The following is a 17,769-nucleotide window of genomic DNA, read 5'->3' on the forward strand; positions in this document are numbered from 1 at the left end:
CAAACTGGTCTGAAACGGCCGCAAACTGGCCCCAAGTGGCCTTTGCCCACACGGAGAACATCCCCCACCGCTCCCACAGCCTCGGCCGGGCCAGGCGGTCACCTACCCGCACAGGGGCTGACCAGGACCTTGCTGTCCTCCTGCATCTGCTGCCCTTCGGTGTACGGCTCGTCCGACTGTTTGATTCCGAACAGACCCCCGGGCTTGAAGAACCTGTAGCCTGGTTGGAGGGACAAGAGCCGGTCACCATGAGCCGTGTGGCACTGCGGAACGCGTGGCCCCCAGAGACATTGCTACACGGGAGATGCCCGCGTTAATTCACAAAGAAGCTAAAATTAACAAAGCCTGGGGGCATCGCTTTCATCTATTTTAAGCTTTTGCTGCCTGAAGTGTAATTAGAGATAAAAGGAAATACCAGCGCCAGGCTCCCTCCTCCCGGTGAAGCGAAAGGTGGGCGGGAGGGAGCGCCGTTCCTCGGAAAACGATGCTTTCAACAGTCTTTCGCACACTCACCTGCGCACCCTCAGATCCCGCGGAACGCTTTCATGATCGGATTTCAAAGGCCACCGCAAAAATGCGATTAATTCCGACCCCAGCCGCCCAAGCAGAAGAGAAGTCTCCATCTTAGCAGAGCAGCGCGGCGGCAGAGCAGCTGAAGGACCTTGCCCGGGCTGGGGATTCCCCCCACATTTGCATAGGTTTACATACGATCTTTGCGACATCCCCTGCGTGTCCCCACCCGGGTCAACAGGGACCGTTGCCGGCAGTCACTTGGACTTGGTGTTACCACAGCACCGGCTGTACCCCAGAGAACACCCAAGCGCATCCCCAGAGCCCCCTCCCACGCCGGTGATGCCTCCGCAGCGCGGTGTCACCCACTGTCACCTGTGCAGGGGTCGGACGGGATCTCCGCACCCACAGCATCCAGCTCGGGTCCGGTTCTTGGCACCTCACTCAGCCTGGGGTAAGGGAGCAGGTTCAGGGCGTGGGGAGGCTGGTCCAGGAGAGAGGAGAAGAGTTTCAGCAAAACACCATCAATTTTTGGGGGGTTTGTTTGGTTTTTTGGCCAGCAGGACTAGGGAAGTGATCGTCCCCCTGTGCTGGGCGCTGGTGAAGCTGTGTCTCAAATGCCGGGGGCAGTTTTGGGCCCCTCATGCCAAGAAAACCCTTGAGGTGCTGGAGCGAGTGGAGAGAAGGGAACGGAGCTGGTGAGGGGCTGGAGCACAAGTGTGATGGGAGCGGCTGAGGGACCTGGGGGTTCAGCTGGAGAACAGGAGCTGAGGGGAGACAGGGACACAAAGAAACGGCCTCAAGTTGCGCCAGGGGAGGTTGAGGTTGGATCTGGGAACAGTTTCTTCCCCAAAGGGCTGTGGGGCATTGGAACAGGCTGCCCAGGGCAGTGCTGGAGTCACCATCCCTGGAGGGCTGGACAAACGGACATGAGGTTCTCAGGACATGGGGCAGGGACAGGGTGAGGTTAACGGTTGGATTCCATGATCTCAAGGGCCTTTTCCAACCTCAGTGATTCTGGACCCAAAGGACAGGCAATGGGGTTTTGGACCAGCGCCCAACACCCACGGGCCCCACCAGTGAGAGCAGCTGCACTGCAAGGGCTGCCTCCCACACCCCTTTAAACACCCCGGTCCCCCAAAAGCCCTCACACCCACACTTGTTTTGGCACAAAAACACTGCTTCTCCTTTGTGCCTCAGTTTCCTCATCAGTGAGAGCATCGCTTGGCAGAAACCCTGTGGGGGAGCTTGCTAAGGGCTGCAGCCACACGTTCACCAGCCCCGCTCACGAGATCACTTGGATCCCAAGCGGATCCCTTGCCTGGGTGTGATCACCCAGCCAGGATCGGGACCGCAGGAGGGAACCTCCGTAACGAGCCAAAGCAGCTTTTCCTGGAAAGCTCAGCTCCTGATCTGCCCGTCTTCCCTCCCTAGGATTCCTCTCTCCTTCCCTCAAACCTCCTCCGTCGCTTGGCAGGAGCGCAAGGAGAGCAGATGGAGAAGACACGGAGCCCAGCCCGGGCTCTGACGGCTGCCGTAACTTTAAGAAGCGCCAATTTAAAAGAAAAGTGTCTCGCGCGGGGCTGAAGCGGCTCCTCGGGCATTGGTATTTCTAAATGACCAGAAGAAAAGCACCAGAGGAGCTCCCAGCCCCTGGGAAAACCCCAACAGCCCCCCCCAAAATGTTGTAGCATGAAAACGGAGCAGCGGTCCCTCCCGAGCGCCACGGCAGCCACAGAGGGACATGGGCAGAGCCGGCCCCGCTCCAGCCTCTCCCTGGGGACCGAGGGGAAACCGCTGTGCCCTCCCCACGTACCTGGGGCGCTCCCCCCGCAGACATCGCTCCCCTCGGGGCCGCCCGCCCAGGGGAGAGGGCATCAGCTCCCGGGAGAGCGCGGGGCGGCAGCTGCGCTTCCCCTCCGCCTTCCGCCAGGCTTGCGGGCGCCGATCTTCCCCGACTTCCTCCAAATGGCTGCTGCGGGTCCCTGCGAGACACAGCGAGAGAGCGGAGCCGGTGAGCGCGGAAAGCGGCGCCGCACGCGAGAGGCAGAGCTGGAGGAGCCCGGCTGCTCGGGAGAGGCCCCGCTGGCGCCCGCGTCCCCTCCTCCTCCTCCGAGTTATTTTAGGGGAGAGGAAGGCGCTGACCCCGGGGCCTGGCCCGGATTCATTCTGTTTACAGCGACGCTTCCCCGCAGGCAGCGCTACTGGGATTTGTAGTCCACGCTGAGTGCTGCTGGCAGCCGCGGGGCCGGGAACCGCAGCTCCCGCAGCCCCAGCGCGGCCTCGCCGGCTCCCGCGCCACACGGAGAGAGGGTTCGCCCAGCCTGGCTCTGCCCAACTGCCCTCCCCAAAAACCGCTCTGAGATCGACCAGGAAAATGCCGTCCGCCCCGTTTCGTAGCAGGGGGTTGGCTCTACCGCCGCCGCTGCTCCTGGGGGGCTGGCAGATGTTGCCAACGCACCCGCCTGGGCTGTTCCCTCCTCTCCAAGGAGGGGGGGAACGCAGCAACGATGTTTGGAGAAGAGCCCCCCCAATCCACGTGCAAATCCCGCTTCACCCCTTAAAAGCCCTGGCAGCAATCTGGATGCTTTGACGAATGCCTGGGCTTAATTAGAACTAGTTTTGGGAGCCGGGTGGTGAGAGGAGCCCCGGCTGCAGGGCCGTGCAGCGGGGGAGCCGTCGGGGATCCCGACCCGCCCCGGCAGCACCATGTTCAGGGGCTCACGAGCCACCGGTGCAGACACCCCCGGACCGGAGGGACACATCCCGGGGCAGCAGGGACACAGCTCTGGGCAGCATGAGGCATCGTTACCCCCCAATCTCTAAGTCCCACCAAGCACTGAGGATCCTGTGGCCAGCCCAGCTCCGGCGAGCGGCCCCGCCAGCGCTTTGTGTACGTGATTAACCAAACCGCGCTGCTCCCCGGGGCTGGTTACGGACCCGCACGGCCAAGCAGCGGCACGAACACTGTGCCAGGGGGACTCTCGGGGAGTCCCGGGTCACGGTGGCAGCGGGCAGGGGTGCGGGCAGGGGCACGGGCAGGGCCTTGAGCCCACCCAGTGCAGCTCCAGCACAAACACAGCTCCTCGGTGCTAGGGAACCCCACAAAGGGCACCTGGAGGGAAGAGCCAGCTCTGGGGCAGCACACAGGGGAACCCCGACCCAAAACCCATGAAAATCTCCGCAGCCCCATGTCTCTCCATGGCCTGGGGGCCCAGGCTGGTGAGCAGCTGGGGAGAGGGGCTGTGGCAATCACGGGAGGCCGAGGAGGTGGGCGGCACACCGGGGAAAATCCAGAGAGGGGCTCAGAGTGCCGGGGTCACCCTGCCTGGTGGGGCCAGGACACCCGCGGCGGTGGCGGTGACAAAAAGCCAAGCACGGCGGTGGCCGCAGAGGCCTGATCCTGTGCTTGGCTCAGCAGATTTTGGGCACAGCATCAATTTTGTGGAGGGCGAGTTTGCCAGCGCAGCGCTTCCCGGCAGCCGGGGCGGCTGGATAAACACGGCTCTGCTCCAGCTCCGGCGGTTTGCCCGGCACGATCCCGGGTCCTGCGCCCCGGGAAGTCAGGAAGCTTTCCCCAGCCGTCCCCCGGGGTGAGGACACGGGCACAGCTCGGGGTGCGGACACGGGCACAGCTCGGGGTGCGGACACGGGCACAGCTCGGGGCGAGGACACGGGCACAGCTCGGGGCGAGGACACGGGCACAGCTCGGGGTGCGGACACGGGCACAGCTCGGGGTGCGGCGGGAGCTCTGTGCCGCGGGGCCGCGGCTGCCGGTGCTTCCCAAACCACGGCGGGGCCGTCCCCGAGAAACGGATTTACCGAGGAAAAGCCCCCCGGGCCTGCACGTCCCTCCTGCGGGCTGGCAGCCCCGGGATTTCACGGGGAAATCCCCCCCGAACCGCCCCGCCCTGCACCGGGTTCGGTGTCCCCGGTGGAGCCTGTGGCACCCGGAGCGGCTCCTGTGCCCCCTTAAACCCGAGCGGGGCTTCTCGGGGGGGACCCGGTTCACCGGGACTGGGGTCAAGGTCCTGCCGCTCCACCCGGGGTTCGGTTCCTCGGTGCCGGGGGGAGTCCGAGGTGGGGGGCGAGGGGAAAACCCCGTGCCCCTAAAGCTGAGGCCCGGCGTCCGGGCTGTGTCTGCAGCTAAAACCCCCAAATCAGCCCCGGGGAGCAAGACGGAGGCACCGGCATCCTCGGCGCAGCTCCCGGGGAGCCCAGGCCCCCCCGTCACCCCTCGACCCCCCTCGACCCCGCTCCCCGCCACCCCGGCCCCCCCAGGCCGCGCTCCCCCGGGCCCGGCCCCTCACCCCGTCCCACCACCCCCGGCCAGGCCGCGCGTTGCCATGGTGACACCCCCCCCCCTCCCGCCGCCAGGCCCCGGAGCCGCCGCCTCCCCGGGGAAACTCACCGGCCGCCGCTGTCCCGGCGATGACGCGATGACGTCGCCGTGGCGGTGACGTCGGGGCGCGGCGGCGGCGGCGGCGGTGGGAGGGAGGTTGGCCACGCCCCCACCTCCTCGTCAGAGCACTTCCGGGTTGGCGGGGGCGTGTCCCGCGGCGGCACCCGTACGGAGGGCTGGCTGCAGCGCCCCCTGCCGGCGCCTCTGGGGCGCTGCGCCACCGGTTTTGTCCCTACCACAGGGCTTTTCACACAGGGGGCGCAAAAATGAGCCCGATTCTGCGAATATATCAAAGAGCTGCGCGAGTCGGGACGCTGGATCGACCCAGCAATAGCAAAATCTGATCGCTGTGCACACCCTCCAGACAGTCAATGAATCAATGAATCAGTGAATCAGTGAATCAGTGAATCAGTGAATCAGTGAATCAATGAATCAGTGAACCAATGAATCACAGAATATTTGTGTTGGAGGGACCTCCCCAGCCCCCAGTGCCATCCCTGCCATGACAGGGACATCTTCACCAGCTCCGGCTGCTCAGACCCGTCCAGCCTGGCCTGGGATGTCTCCAGGGATGGTTCATCCACCACCTCTCTGGGTACCTGGGCCAGGCTCTCACCACCCTCAGGGCAACAATTCCTTCCTCATGTCCGGCCTGAATCTCCCTCCTTTAGTTTAAACCATCACCCTTGTCCCGTCACAACAGGCCCTGCTCAAAGGTCTGTCCCCATCTGTCTCACCGGCTCTTTTAAAGTGCGGAAAGGCTGCGCTAAGGTCTGGTTGCAGTATTTGCACACACGGTACGTGAGCTGTTCTTCGCACCCACGCTCAGCGAGCAGGTCTTCCCCTGGAGGCGGGCAGCGTTCGCTGAGGACATGTGGTTCTGTATCAAGACGACATTGGAACGAGCAAAGTTTACTTTAGGTTAAGCACATTCACAAAATCTGGCAATAACCACTAGATACTCAACGGAGGAGGCTGAGGGGAGACCTTCTCACCCTCTACAGCTACCAGAAAGGTGGGTGTAGCATGAGGGGGTCAGGGTCTGCTCCCCAGGAACAAGCGCCAGGAGCAGAGGAAACGGCCTCAAGTTGCGTCAGGGGAGGTTGAGGTTGGATCTGGGAACAATTTCTTCCCCAAAGGGCTGTGGGGCATTGGAACAGGCTGCCCAGGGCAGTGCTGGAGTCACCATCCCTGGAGGGCTGGACAGACGGACAGGAGGTTCTCAGGACACGGGGCAGTGCTGGGGTGGGTTATGGTTGGACTCCATGAGCTTGAGGGGCTTTTCCAACCAAAAACTGACGCACACTGTGATTAAGTTACAAGGGATGTACCTTTCTGACCACGTGCAGAACGAGGGGATAGTTTTCACGTTTTAGGTCCTTCTGCGTGACGAGAGGGAGACAGAAGACTCAGTAACACATTGTTTAGAAGCAGAGTGCTTAGTGCTTATTACTTATATTTAAGTAATAATTAATAGAGGTATCGTAACTAAGAAACTAAACGATTGTAACTAACATCAATTATTCCTTAGTATAGGTGTATTTTATGTTAAAATTTTCACAAGTTGTAATGCGTATGTAATAATTATGTGGATGCAATGCAAGAGCATCCGATCATAGGAGCACTTATGGAGGATGGTCCCCGGTGTCCCCCAGTGCTGATAAAACAAAGAATGCCGCTTAACGGCACAACTGACTCTGCTGTGGAGTTTATTCCTCCATTTCACAGCACCCCGCGGTGCCACCGCCCTCCGGACACAGCGTGTGGGGCCAGGAGGAGCCTCCCGGGCTCCCCGCCAGCCATGGCGACGTGCGGCTGCTCACCAAGGGCCGCTGGCACCGAGCCCGAGCCGCTTGTTTGCCCGAGTGGGGGATTCGCTCCCCTCCTGCCCCTCAGCACCCCTGCCCGGGGGCACGAGGCTGCGGCTGAGCCCGGCGTCCCCCCAGGGGGATGCCGGCGTCCCCTCCGGCGTCCCTGTGCCAACCGGCCGCTGGTGTAGCCGTGTCCCACCGCTCCTCCCCGCGGCCTTGCCGGAGGGGCCGTGCCGGGGATGGCGGTGCCGGGGGGGCCGTGCCGGGGGATGGCGGTGCCGGGGGGGCCGCGCAAGCAGCCTGCGGGGCCGGCCCGGGGGCGGAAAGAGGGCAGTTCCCAGGAAACCGGTTAATGAAAGACCAAAAGCGCCATTGGATCGATCGGATCGATCGGCGAGGCTCTGCGGGGTCGGGCAGCCCCCCGCGGCAGGGATGAGGTTCCCGCTAGCCCTCTGCCTGGGCCTGCTGGCCATGGCCGCCGCCAGCCCGTCCCCGCTGCAGCGGCGGGTGGTGCGGGAGGTGCTGGACTACGTGAACGGCCGCAGCAGCACGCAGCTGCTGTTCAAGGAGCAGGCGGTGGAAGGGGCTGTGGAGCGGGTGAGTGCGGGGGCCGCGGAGCCCTGGGACCCCGGGGAGGGGGACACGGCGGCCGAGCCCCCCGGCCCTGCGTTGGCGGGGCGGGCAGGACGGGCCGGGGGGTAGGAAACCATCGTCTTGCCAGCAGAACAGGCCCAGGCAGGACCTCTCAGCCAAGCGGATTTTATTCCGATTTTGCAAGACGACCTAAAGTTCAGCACACAGAATAGGGCAAATAGCTCCTGCTTATATCCCCCAAATCCCGGCTGCAAACTCCCTCCCCTGTCCCCAGTGGTTGCCACTGCAGGTTTACAGACCACCCAACCTGCCTCAGTTTACCTGTCTCCCTCATCTAATTCTAACAACTCCCTCCCCTCGTGGATTTATCTAAAATATGGATTCCCGGCTCTTTGGTTACCCTTTCCCCTAGATTAACTTTTAAAATACACTAATCAGTTTACATTCTGGGATAAGTTTGAGGAGACTTTGTTTTATATTAAGGATCCATAGTGGGAAGTCTGTCAGTCCTTCCCCGCACTGGGGTCAGGCGCCGGGTCCCCAGTTTTCAGACACAACGTCCCTCCCTCAGCGGATCCTTACGGGGAGGGCTCGGGGTGGCACGGAGCGGGGTACAGCGGGTGCTGAGGTGTCACGGAGGAGGGGGTGATGGGTGCCGCGGTGTCATGGAGTAGGGAGCAGGTGCCAGGGTGGCATGGAGCGGGGGACAGCTGGTTGTGGGGACGGACCCGCTGGCACGGCCGGTGCGGGCTCAGCTACTCATTAACCGTGCTGCCACCGGCCACGGGGCGAGCGCCTGCGGGCGCCCGGCCGTCCCGGTGCAGCCGGGAGCACCCACGGTAGCAGCGTGGACGCGTCTGTTCCTCAGGAAGGGCTGGGGGCTCTGGGGAACCTCCAGTTTGGGCCACTTGCCTGTGCTGGGACCCACCTTGTAGGGTCTCCAAGAGGCTGCTCCCTGGGGTGGATTTATCGTCAGGGCCATGAGGGGCTGGGGTCCCTCTGCCCCGCTCCCCATCCCACTGTGCCCTGGTGTCCCTCACAAAGTGCACCCAGAACGAGCTCTCGGCAGCACCCGGAGTCCCAGCCCCACATCAGCTGTCCCGTCCCCTCCCGTCCCCGCCCTGTCCAACGTTCTGTCCCCCCAGGAAGACCCGTCGGGGACGTTTGTCCAGCTGCGGGTCAGCCTGGTGCAGACGTCCTGCAAGAAGAGGACACAGCAGCGGCAGAACTGCCGGACCCTGGAGAACCGCGTGAGTCAGGCCGCATGTCCCCCTCCCCGGGGACACGTCCTGCGGGGACACGGCAGCTCTGCCGGGGAGGGCTGGAGGTGGCGGTGCTCCTGGCAGTGGTGACACGGCCGTGCCAAGTGCTGCCCTCCTGCCGCGCCATGGCGAGTGGCAGGGACGTCCCCAGGCCTGGCAGGGCAGGGCGCTGGTTGGGACCCTGGGGGTCCCTGGGGGGCCAGGCAGTGACCGGCCGTGCTCTGTCCCCAGAGGAAGCCGACCTGCCTGGCTTGCTACAAGTTTGACAACAGCAGCGTCCCCAAGGTGCTGGACAAGTACCAGAACTGCGGCCCCAGCCACCAGCTGGCGGTGAAGGTGAGCTGTCCCACCCCACCGGCGCGGGTCCCTCTGCTGCCGGCACCCGGCGGTGCTGCCGTGGGTGCCAGCCCGTGCGCTCTGCCCCGCAGGAGTTCAAACACCGAGACGAGGCGGAGTGCCGGGCGGTGGAGGAGGCCGGCAAGTCGTCGGACGCGCTCTACCTCCCCGGCATGTACGCCTTCTCCAAGGGGCTGCCAGCCTAGGGACGTCCCCACGTCCCCACACGGTGGGTGCTGAGGATGGCGGGGTTGGTGGGGACAGGCCCGGCTCTCCCGCTGGCAGAGCACTGGCGCCTCCTGTGCTGGCGGGGCATGGATGCTGCTCCATTAAGAGTGGAGTCAGGCTGGGGTCCCCCTGGGACTCCCCCAGGCGCTGGGGACTGTCCTTGGCCAGGAGAAATCCCCCGGGACACCTCCAGCCAGGTCTGCTGGCCCTGGGGACGGGGTGACAGGGACAAAGTCACGGGGAGGTGTGTGTGTGCATGAGCGTGCCGGGGGCTCCTCCGGCAGCCAGCCCCTCCTCGTGTCCCCTCTGCAGGCCACCACCTCCACCAGCGCGAGGAGATGGACGCTGCCCTGGGGGCCAGCCCCCCAACTCTGCTTGCCGCCCCCCAGCACCGTGTGGCCACAGGACGGTCCTGGACGTGCTCCCTCCCCGCCTGTCCCCCGCTCACCAGTAAACCCTGGCTCTGGCTCCGGCTGTCGCCGCTGTTATTCCCACCCGGGATCGCTGCGGGTGGGGGGGCCTGGGGTGGGCTCAGCCCCATGTCCCTGTGGCCGTGGGGGCTCCATGCCAGCTCCCGCTCTGGCACCAGGTGTGTCACCTCCCGCCCCTTGCCCCCAGCCCAGGAGGAGGGACAGGGACACGGTGGGTCCAGGCAGAGCAGTGGGTGGAGGTGAGTCCCCCCCAGCTGCTCAGGACCCAGGACAACGCAGCAGAGGGATCTCGGAGGACAGCCCGCCTTTATTGCACAGCCCTGCAATGTCCCCTGGTCCCCGTGATGTCCCCTGGTCCTCAGCCCCACAGTCTCCTCCAGGCTGGAGAGCTCAGGGATGGCTCCAAAATGCCAAAGGACGTCTCTGCTCCCGCCGTGGCTCTGCAGGGGACCCTCGAGGTCGGGTTCCCTCCAGCGAGGCTGGGCCAGGATGGCAGCAGCGTTGGGGGTCTCCTCTCATGGACCTGGGGGGTCCGACGGCTCAGAAGACGTAGGAGTTGGGGTCGGGGCGGCTGTTCAGCGCCCGCTCCGCCTGGGCGATGGTGTCGTCGGCGCGGCGGCTCAGCTCCCGGCACTCCTGCAGCACCTCCCCAAACTGCTTGTAGGCCTCCTCCATGATGGAGCTGCGCCGGGGCGGCCGCGGCTCCCAAAAACCCGCCTCCACCCAGGGCTGCGCCACGCGGGGCTGTTCGGCGCCAGCACCGGCGCTGCCACCGCCGCCGCGTCCCAGCGAGCTGTCGAGATCCCGGCAGAGCTGGTAGAGCTCGCTGCCGCGGCCGGACACCCGCTCGCCGTCGATGGCTTTGAGGCCAGGGAACATGTCTGCCAGGGCGGCGCGGTACGCCGGCGCGGCGCACAGCGGGTTGGCGAGTCGGGCCAGCGGGTCGCGGAGGCGCAGGCTCTCCAGGCGCCGCAGCCCCGTCAGGCAGCGCAGCTGCTGCAGGCTGCTCAGCAGGTTCCCGGCCACGTTGAGGCTCTGCAGGTTGTGACAGGAGCCCAGCGGCTCCAGGCTGGTGACGCGGTTACGGGACAGGTTGAGGACGGCGAGGGACTTGAGGGCGGCCAGTGGCCCCAGCTGGGTGATGGCGTTGCCGGAGAGGTCCAGCCACTCCAGGCTGGTGCAGTCGCCCAGGCAGCCCAGGTGGGCGATGCCGCGGCCGCGTAGCCGCAGCAGCAGGATGGACTCCAGGGCGAACTCCCCGGTGCTGGCCTTCAGCAGCTGGGGGGTGATGCGCAGCCCCCCACCCTCCTCCTCCTCCTCCTCCTCCTCGCCCGCCTCCCCGCGCCCCTCCATCCTGCTCCCCTCCTGCACCTGGGGGAGGGATGGGGGTCAGCCCCGCGTTCCCCTGGCTGGGAAGGGATGGGGGTTCAGCCCCGCGTTCCCGTGGCTGGGGAGGGATGGGGGTTCAGCCCCGCGTTCCCGTGGCTGGGGAGGGATGGGGGTTCAGCCCCGCGTCCCCCTGGCTGGGGAGGGATGGGGGTTCAGCCCCGCGTCCCCCTGGCTGGGGAGGGATGGGGGTTCAGCCCCGCGTTCCCGTGGCTGGGGAGGACGTGGGGGGGTCTCCCCGGCACGGCTGGGTCACAGCTCACCCGTGGGGTGCGCGGGGACACACGCGGGGTGGGAGCCCGTGGGACCCGCCGCCCCGCCCGCACTCACCGCACGGCGGCTCCCGGCGGCCCCCGCGGCTCCGCCCCCCCCCCCCCCCCCCCCCCCCCCCCGTTGCCACGGAGACGAGCGGCCGCCGTGGCCCCGCCCACCCGGGAGGGCAGCGGCGGGGGCTGAGCGGGCGCGGACACGCGTGGGGACACTGCGGGCACACACGTCTGGGATAACAGCCCCACACACACTCGCCCCCCGCCCCGACCCCCAGGAGGCCCCGCGTGTGCGACAGCCCAAGGACACGGGGTCACCCCCGCCCTGCGCCAGCACCCCCGGAGGAAGGGACGGGCCGATGGGTGGAAGGAAAGCCGGACGGATGGGTGGGACAGACACACGGCTGGACGGACGGATGCTCTGATCATAGAACATCCTGAGCTGGAGGGACCCACAGGACCATGGAGTCCAACTGCTGTCCCTGCACAGCACACCCCACAGGTCACCCCGTGTGTCTGGGGACGCTGTCCAGTCTCTTCTTGAACACTGCCAGGTTGGGCTGTGACCCCTCCCTGGGAGCCTGTTCAGTGCCCAGCACCTCTGGGGAAGAACCTTTGCCTCATGTCCCACTGACCCTCCCTGGCACATCTGCTGCCGTTCCCTGGGCTCTGTCACTGTCACAGAGCAGAGCTCACCCTGCCCCTCCTGCTCCTGCTGAGGAACCTGCAGCCCATGGGCTCTGCCCTCAGTCTGCTCTGCTCCAGCTGAGCGAACCCAGGGACTGCAGCCGCTGCTCACACGGCTTCCCCTCCAAACCTTCACCACTTCATGGCCTTCTCTGGACACCCACCTGTAGCTTGGCTGGACAGATGCTCTGATGGACAGACAGCTGGACAGCCCAGCACTGGGCTGTGCTGGGGGGCCGATGCCAGGCAGGTTGGGGGCACAAGGCAGAGCTGATGTGGTGCTGGGGCAGCTCCAGTGGCCACTGGGCACCCACAGGCAGCACAGCTCTGCATCTGCTGGGGTAATGTCCCCAGGCCCTGGCCGTGCCCACAGTGCCACTGTGACCGGTGTCCCCAGGGATGTCCCCAAAGGCAGCGATGGTGACGCTGAGCCCCAGCAGTGCCCAAGGCAGCAGGACACCAGTTCAGCCCTGGCTCGATGCAGAGCCCCAGGACATTGGGCCAGCTCTCCATTGTCCCCAGGGGGCGACCATGTCCCCATTGAATCTGCCTTTTTCCCACTCACCGGCCAAGTGTCACCACGCCATGGCTGTGGGTGCCCACGTGCCCCTGGCAGCCCCACGCTGCCTGCGCTGCCCCCCACCCGCAGCTCCTGCTTGGCTCTGAGACCCTCAGGAAAAATTGACAAAAGTCAGTTTATTGACAGTTCCACTTCGTTCCTACTGCAGCGGTGCCCGCGGGTGGGTGCCCCTGTGTCCCACAGCCCCCTGCACCCAGGCAGCACCGCACAGGGAGAGGCCCCCTGCCAGAGACCATGGGGCTCCCCGGCAGCTCTGACTGACCCCGTGCCACCACCAGCGCAGAGGGTGGTGCTGGATTATAAAACCGTTTCAGAGCTGAGGTTTTTCCCCCGGCCACAGCACCCGTGGCAGCTGCTCTATGTGCCGTGGGCCGCCGCTCCGGTGGGCAGCAGCACGACACTGGGGGCAACCAGCAGGAGGAGGACACTGCCGGGACACGGTGCTGCGGGCAGGGCTGGGATCCACAGGCAGGAGCCGGCAGCGAGTCCCGAGGGAGGGTGCCCAGCCCGGGGGAGGGTGATGAGGACACGAGCATCAGTGGGAGCGACCGGGGCCCCCGGCACATCCTGGCACTGAGCCTGTGGCATGGCAGGGCTGAGGGCAGTGGGGACAGGCCAGTTCTGCTGGGACACAGCTGTGGCGGTGCTGGTGGTGCTGGTGGCAGGGTGGGTGTGCTTGCGGTGCAGCAGATAGGTTTTGTGGCTGAAGCTCTTGCCGCAGTGGGTGCAAGCATAGAGCCAGGGGCTGCTGTGCACCACCTGGTGCCGTGCCAGGCCGGTCTCGGAGCTGAAGCGCTTGCGGCACCAGAGGCAGGTGTGGGGACGGTCACCCGTGTGCACCTGTTGGTGCCGGGTCAGGTGCTCCTTCTTCCGGAAGCCCTTCCCGCACTGGGCGCAGGTGAAGGGACGCGGGGGGCCCGGGGCGCCGCAGACCGGGCAGGGCTGGAATTCTCCCTTGCCCGCCGGCAGCTGCGGGCTGAGCCGTGCGTGGACGCGGCGTTCGCAGGCGCTAGCGAGGCTCTGGCCCAGCGGCGGCCAGGGCGCGGCGATGACAGGCAGCCCACCGCAGTCCTGCTCCTCCGGGTGCGGCTGCTCTGGCGTGCCGGTGCCGGTGCCCGTGCAGGCCAGTGTGCTGGTGGCAGGAGGGAAGCTGCCAGCTGGGGGCTGCCCTGCCAGTGTGTCTTCTGCGCTGGAGCCGGCCGGCAACTCCTCGTACTCCTCCTCCACCTTCACCATCCTCACCAGCCAGTCCTCTGTGGGGCACACACAGCAGGGTGATGGAGACACAGCGCACTGGTGCAGCCCACACTAAGAATGGTGGTTCCAGCACGGCCACCAGCCACAGGGACGGAACGACCATCACCGCACAGCCGCAGTGTGCCCGGCAGCGGGTCAGCCGTGCCCGGAGCTCTGTGTGTGGGACAGGGCTGCATCGTGCTGGCCGGTGGGTTTGCCATGTGCTGGCAATGTTGCTGTGTGCACTCACCTGAGCAGCTGCGGTCCAGGCCTCCCGGCTCCTCTGCAGTTCCTGGCTCCTCTCCATCGCCCTCGGGGATCGGCTCCACCTTGGGGACCACCAGCTGCTCTGGGAAGACAAAAGGGGGCAAAGCCAGGGTTGCTCTGCAGCTCTGGGACAGCTGGTCACCCTTCGGGGATCCTGGGAGACTTCTGGGAGCAGGGGACAAGCAGAGAGACGTGCAGGAGACGTGCAAGGGGTCGTGCAGGATGGCCTTGGCACCCACCTGAGCTGGCACAGCCCGGTGCCTCCGTCTCCTCCACCTGTTCTGCCAGTGGGATCGGTTCTGGTTTGGCCACAGGGGAACCTGGGCAGGGTGGGATGGGACCAGGCTTAGCCCCCCAATTGCAGCCCCCCAAGAGCCCCTATGGATCCTTCTCTCCCTTCTCACAAAACCCCAAAACCTGTCATCTGCAGGGGCTGGGCAGCTCCGCTGCCTCCCACCTTGCCCATCCCCAGGGCTGGGGACTGAGGGTGGCACCCGCTGGTGGCTCTTCTGGTTCTGTTTCCAGCCACATGCCAGTGACACTCACCACACTCGCAGGGCTGCTCCCCGCTGTGGACCCGCTGGTGGGTGATGAGGGCCGCCCTGTCCCCGAAGGCCTGGGGGCAGCAGGTGCAGGCGAAGGGGCGCTCCCTGGTGTGGATGCGCTGGTGCCTCAGCAGGTGCTGCTTGCGGCCGAAGCCCTTCCCACAGTGGGCACAGGTGAAGCTGCGCTCCCCGGTGTGGGTGCGCAGGTGGCTCAGCAGATTCTGCTTGTGGACGAAGCGCTTCCCGCAGTGGGTGCAGGCGAAGGGGCGCTCCTCGGTGTGGGTGCGCTGGTGTCTGACCAGGTGGTTCTTCTGCTTGAAGAGGTGGCCGCAGTTGTCGCAAACGAAGGGCTTCTCCCCGGTGTGCACGCGCCGGTGGCTCAGCAGGTGCTCCTTGCGGGTGAAGCTCTTGCTGCAGTCGGTGCAGCTGAAGGGCCGCTCGCCCGTGTGGCTCCGCTTGTGCACGGCCAGCGATGTCTGACGTGTGAAGCTCTTGTCGCACTCAGGGCAGGTGTAAGGGGTTGTCTCCAGTGGCCAGGGGACTGGGAGGGGATGGAAACGCGGGTGCCCTGATGGGCCACTGCTGCTACTGCCTGGCCAGCTGTGGACTGAACCCCTCGACTGCATCCTGCCCAAATTGAGCATCCCAGAGGACATGGTGGTGGGTGCTGGTAGCTCCTCAGAGATACCCTCGGCTTCGCTCGGTGTCTCAGGGTCAGCAGCTGCTAAGGAGTAAAGGCCGGGTCAGTGCTGGGGCCGGGACAGGCACGTGGGACCCCTCCCCATGGGCAATGGCACAGGCACCCGCCAGCCCCCCACCCTTCCTGGCTGCAGGACACAGCTGACGGGGCAGCAGCTCCCTGCACCGTGGCACGGCAGACAGACCTCACCGGCAGCACCGGGCACCTGGGGCCAAGGGGACGGTGCTGCTGGAACCCCCCACCCCCACCGCAGCCCCCAAATACCCACCTGGCCCAGGGCTCTGGTGCCCCCGCCGCACCCCGGGGGGGTCTGGCACGCACGGCGTCTCTTCTCGCTCCAGCTTGCAGATGAGCTCTGGCTTCACGGCGGCCCAGCCTGTGCGGGGCACACGCAGAAGCCCCCTCTCCCGCACTGCCACTCAAATACTCCATCCTGGCCCATCCCATCCCATCCCATCCCATCCCCTCTCCCAGCACCGCTCTCCAGGACGCTGCCTGGCAGGGTCACCCCTGCCAGCCCAACCGCCACACCAGCGCTCGGGCAGCAACCGCAACAGCTGCATTTGCCCTTCCAAGGGCTCCGGCTCAGCTCAAGAGCTGAATTCCACCGCCAGCCCAGCCCCGCAGCGCCAGAGAGAGTCCTCACCCAGCGAGGCCACCATCTCGTAGTTGTCCAGCATCACCTCCCGGTAGAGCCGCCGCTGCCAGCCCGCCAGCTCTGCCCACTCCTCGGGGGAGAAGTAGAGGGCCACGTCCTCGAACGTCACCGCCATCTGCAGCCACAAGCACACCCGGCTCAGGCAGGACTGGGGGGCGCTGCCTGGCCCGGCACCGGCAGCGCCAGCAGCACGGCGGGGCTCTCCCCGCTTGCCCCCCTCTCTCCTCGCCGCCTCAGCGCCAGCGCCGCAGCTTGGGGACAGCCCCGAGCTGGCGCCCACGCCAACGGGCTCCCCCCGGGAGCCTCGCTCTGCTCCCCGGGGCCCGGTGGGCTCCCGCTCCTCATTGGGCTCTGCCGCGGTTCAGCCCCCGCCGCCAAAGGAGCCGAGAAACAGCAGCGCTGCTGAGGGGACAAGAACGGGACAAGAACGGGACAAGAACGGGACAAGAACGGGACAAGAACGGGACAAGAACGGGACAAGAACGGGACAAGAACGGGACAAGAACGGGACAAGAACGGGACAAGAACGGGACAAGAACGGGACACCCCCGGCCAACACTCACCGCCCCCGAGCCCGCTCCGGCCGCGCCGCAGCCTCAGCCCCGCGGGCCCCTGCCCGCCCTCTTCTACTCGGCGTGACGTCACCCGCCACCGAGGCCCCCTTTGGCCAGGGCGGGTCACGTGTCCTCACCGGGGCTCCTCCCACCGCGCTCCGCCCATTGCCTGCGGTCCAGCCCCGCCCCGCCCGTCACCCGCCCCCTGTTCCGAGCCGCGCTGCTCGTGCCCGGACCCGGCAGCCTCCGCTCGGTCCCCGCCGCTCCCGGGGCGGCTGCGCTCGACCCCCCAGCCAAAGCAGCAGCGGCACAGCAGCTGAAGCCCCAGCGGTGGTGGGGCTCTCAGACTTGAAGCACCGGTCAAGTCCGGGGCCGACTTTGGATCCAGCCGCACCCGGACTCGTCTCTGAGAAGCTGAGGAAGCAAGAGGGTCCCTTCTGAAGCCCGTGGCCCGACGGGAGGGCCTCCCTCTGCCCGTGTGCAGCCCCGTTCCCACAGAAACCACCTGGAACAGCCCTCACCGCGTTCTGCTGGCCGCATTTCCTCCCTGCAGCAACAGTGAACCTTGCCATCCCATCTGCTCAGCCGCACCTCGAGTGATCCGAACGCTCCTCTGCGGCACCAGGATCCGAAGCTGTGGACCTGCGACGGCCACTGTTGCTGTCACTGGATGTACACGCAGAGACCTCCTTCCCTCGGTCCGTGGCCGTCCCTCTAAAATGTCCCTGAGTTCCTTGCGTCCATGACTTTCGGCTCTGATCTGTCACAACAGTCTCCGGGCCAGGAGAGATGCTGCTGGGGTGGGACTGTTCGCGCTGACCCCAAGGCCATGGATGGGGTAGCTGGCTGGCCCGTGCCCAGGCTCTGCGGGCTCAAGGTGCTGATGTCCAGGACGTGACAAATGTCTTAGCATGCTCTGGTCAGCCTCTGCAACAGCTGTGCACATCTGCATGGAGGGCACAGGCATCCCCAGGGCTTCCCCAGCCCCGCGCACACGGGGTTGCTGGTGTCCCTTCTACAACTGGCTCTGAGATCTCCCCCGGCACCCCCGCACGCAAACCTGCCCACGGCGGCCGTGCCCAGTGAGAGGTGCTGGCACGGGCAGCCTGCGGGGACATGGGACACGAGACGTGGGCGTGTGCTGGGGAGCCACAGGGACGGGCTCTCTGAACAACGCGGAGACACTGACTGCAAAGCGTGACAAGGCTGAAAGGCTCTGAGGCAGAGACGTCGGGAACGGGGATGGGGGTGGAGGAAGCGACCGCCTTGCCAATAGAACAGGCTCGGGCAGGACCTCCCAGCAAAGCAGAGTTTCT

General features: G+C 66.0%; 3 protein-coding genes across 3 annotated transcripts in view; 1 reads left to right on the forward strand and 2 right to left on the reverse strand.

The window, feature by feature from the left end:
- LOC136099110 (uncharacterized) overlaps positions 1-17,769 on the reverse strand; it is a 33,112-nt gene that overhangs the window by 5,079 nt on the left and 10,264 nt on the right. The window contains 22 exon segments of the mRNA XM_071805522.1: positions 107-220; positions 886-994; positions 2,327-2,608; positions 2,611-3,061; positions 3,447-3,625; positions 3,943-4,372; positions 4,922-5,144; positions 5,714-5,792; positions 6,244-6,294; positions 6,923-7,023; positions 7,173-7,506; positions 8,390-8,555; positions 8,880-8,996; positions 11,291-11,441; positions 12,517-12,583; positions 12,854-13,746; positions 13,980-14,078; positions 14,236-14,316; positions 14,543-15,265; positions 15,510-15,617; positions 15,888-16,250; positions 16,652-16,867. Of these exon segments, the coding sequence (XP_071661623.1) occupies positions 107-220; positions 886-994; positions 2,327-2,608; positions 2,611-3,061; positions 3,447-3,625; positions 3,943-4,372; positions 4,922-5,144; positions 5,714-5,792; positions 6,244-6,294; positions 6,923-7,023; positions 7,173-7,506; positions 8,390-8,555; positions 8,880-8,996; positions 11,291-11,441; positions 12,517-12,583; positions 12,854-13,746; positions 13,980-14,078; positions 14,236-14,316; positions 14,543-15,265; positions 15,510-15,617; positions 15,888-16,250; positions 16,652-16,867 (5,337 nt within the window).
- Positions 7,030-9,611, forward strand: RARRES2 (retinoic acid receptor responder 2). Its single transcript, XM_065831725.2, has 5 exons — positions 7,030-7,320; positions 8,463-8,567; positions 8,811-8,915; positions 9,008-9,144; positions 9,456-9,611. The coding sequence occupies exons 1-4, from the start codon at positions 7,156-7,158 to the stop codon at positions 9,119-9,121; spliced, it is 489 nt and encodes a 162-aa protein (XP_065687797.1). The 5' UTR covers positions 7,030-7,155; the 3' UTR covers positions 9,122-9,144; positions 9,456-9,611.
- Positions 9,864-11,318, reverse strand: LRRC61 (leucine rich repeat containing 61). Its single transcript, XM_065831714.2, has one exon. The coding sequence runs from the start codon at positions 10,925-10,927 to the stop codon at positions 10,115-10,117; it is 813 nt and encodes a 270-aa protein (XP_065687786.1). The 5' UTR covers positions 10,928-11,318; the 3' UTR covers positions 9,864-10,114.

This window comes from Patagioenas fasciata, chromosome 2 (assembly GCF_037038585.1).
Source record: "Patagioenas fasciata isolate bPatFas1 chromosome 2, bPatFas1.hap1, whole genome shotgun sequence".
In the NCBI taxonomy this organism is placed as follows: Eukaryota; Metazoa; Chordata; class Aves; order Columbiformes; family Columbidae; genus Patagioenas; species Patagioenas fasciata.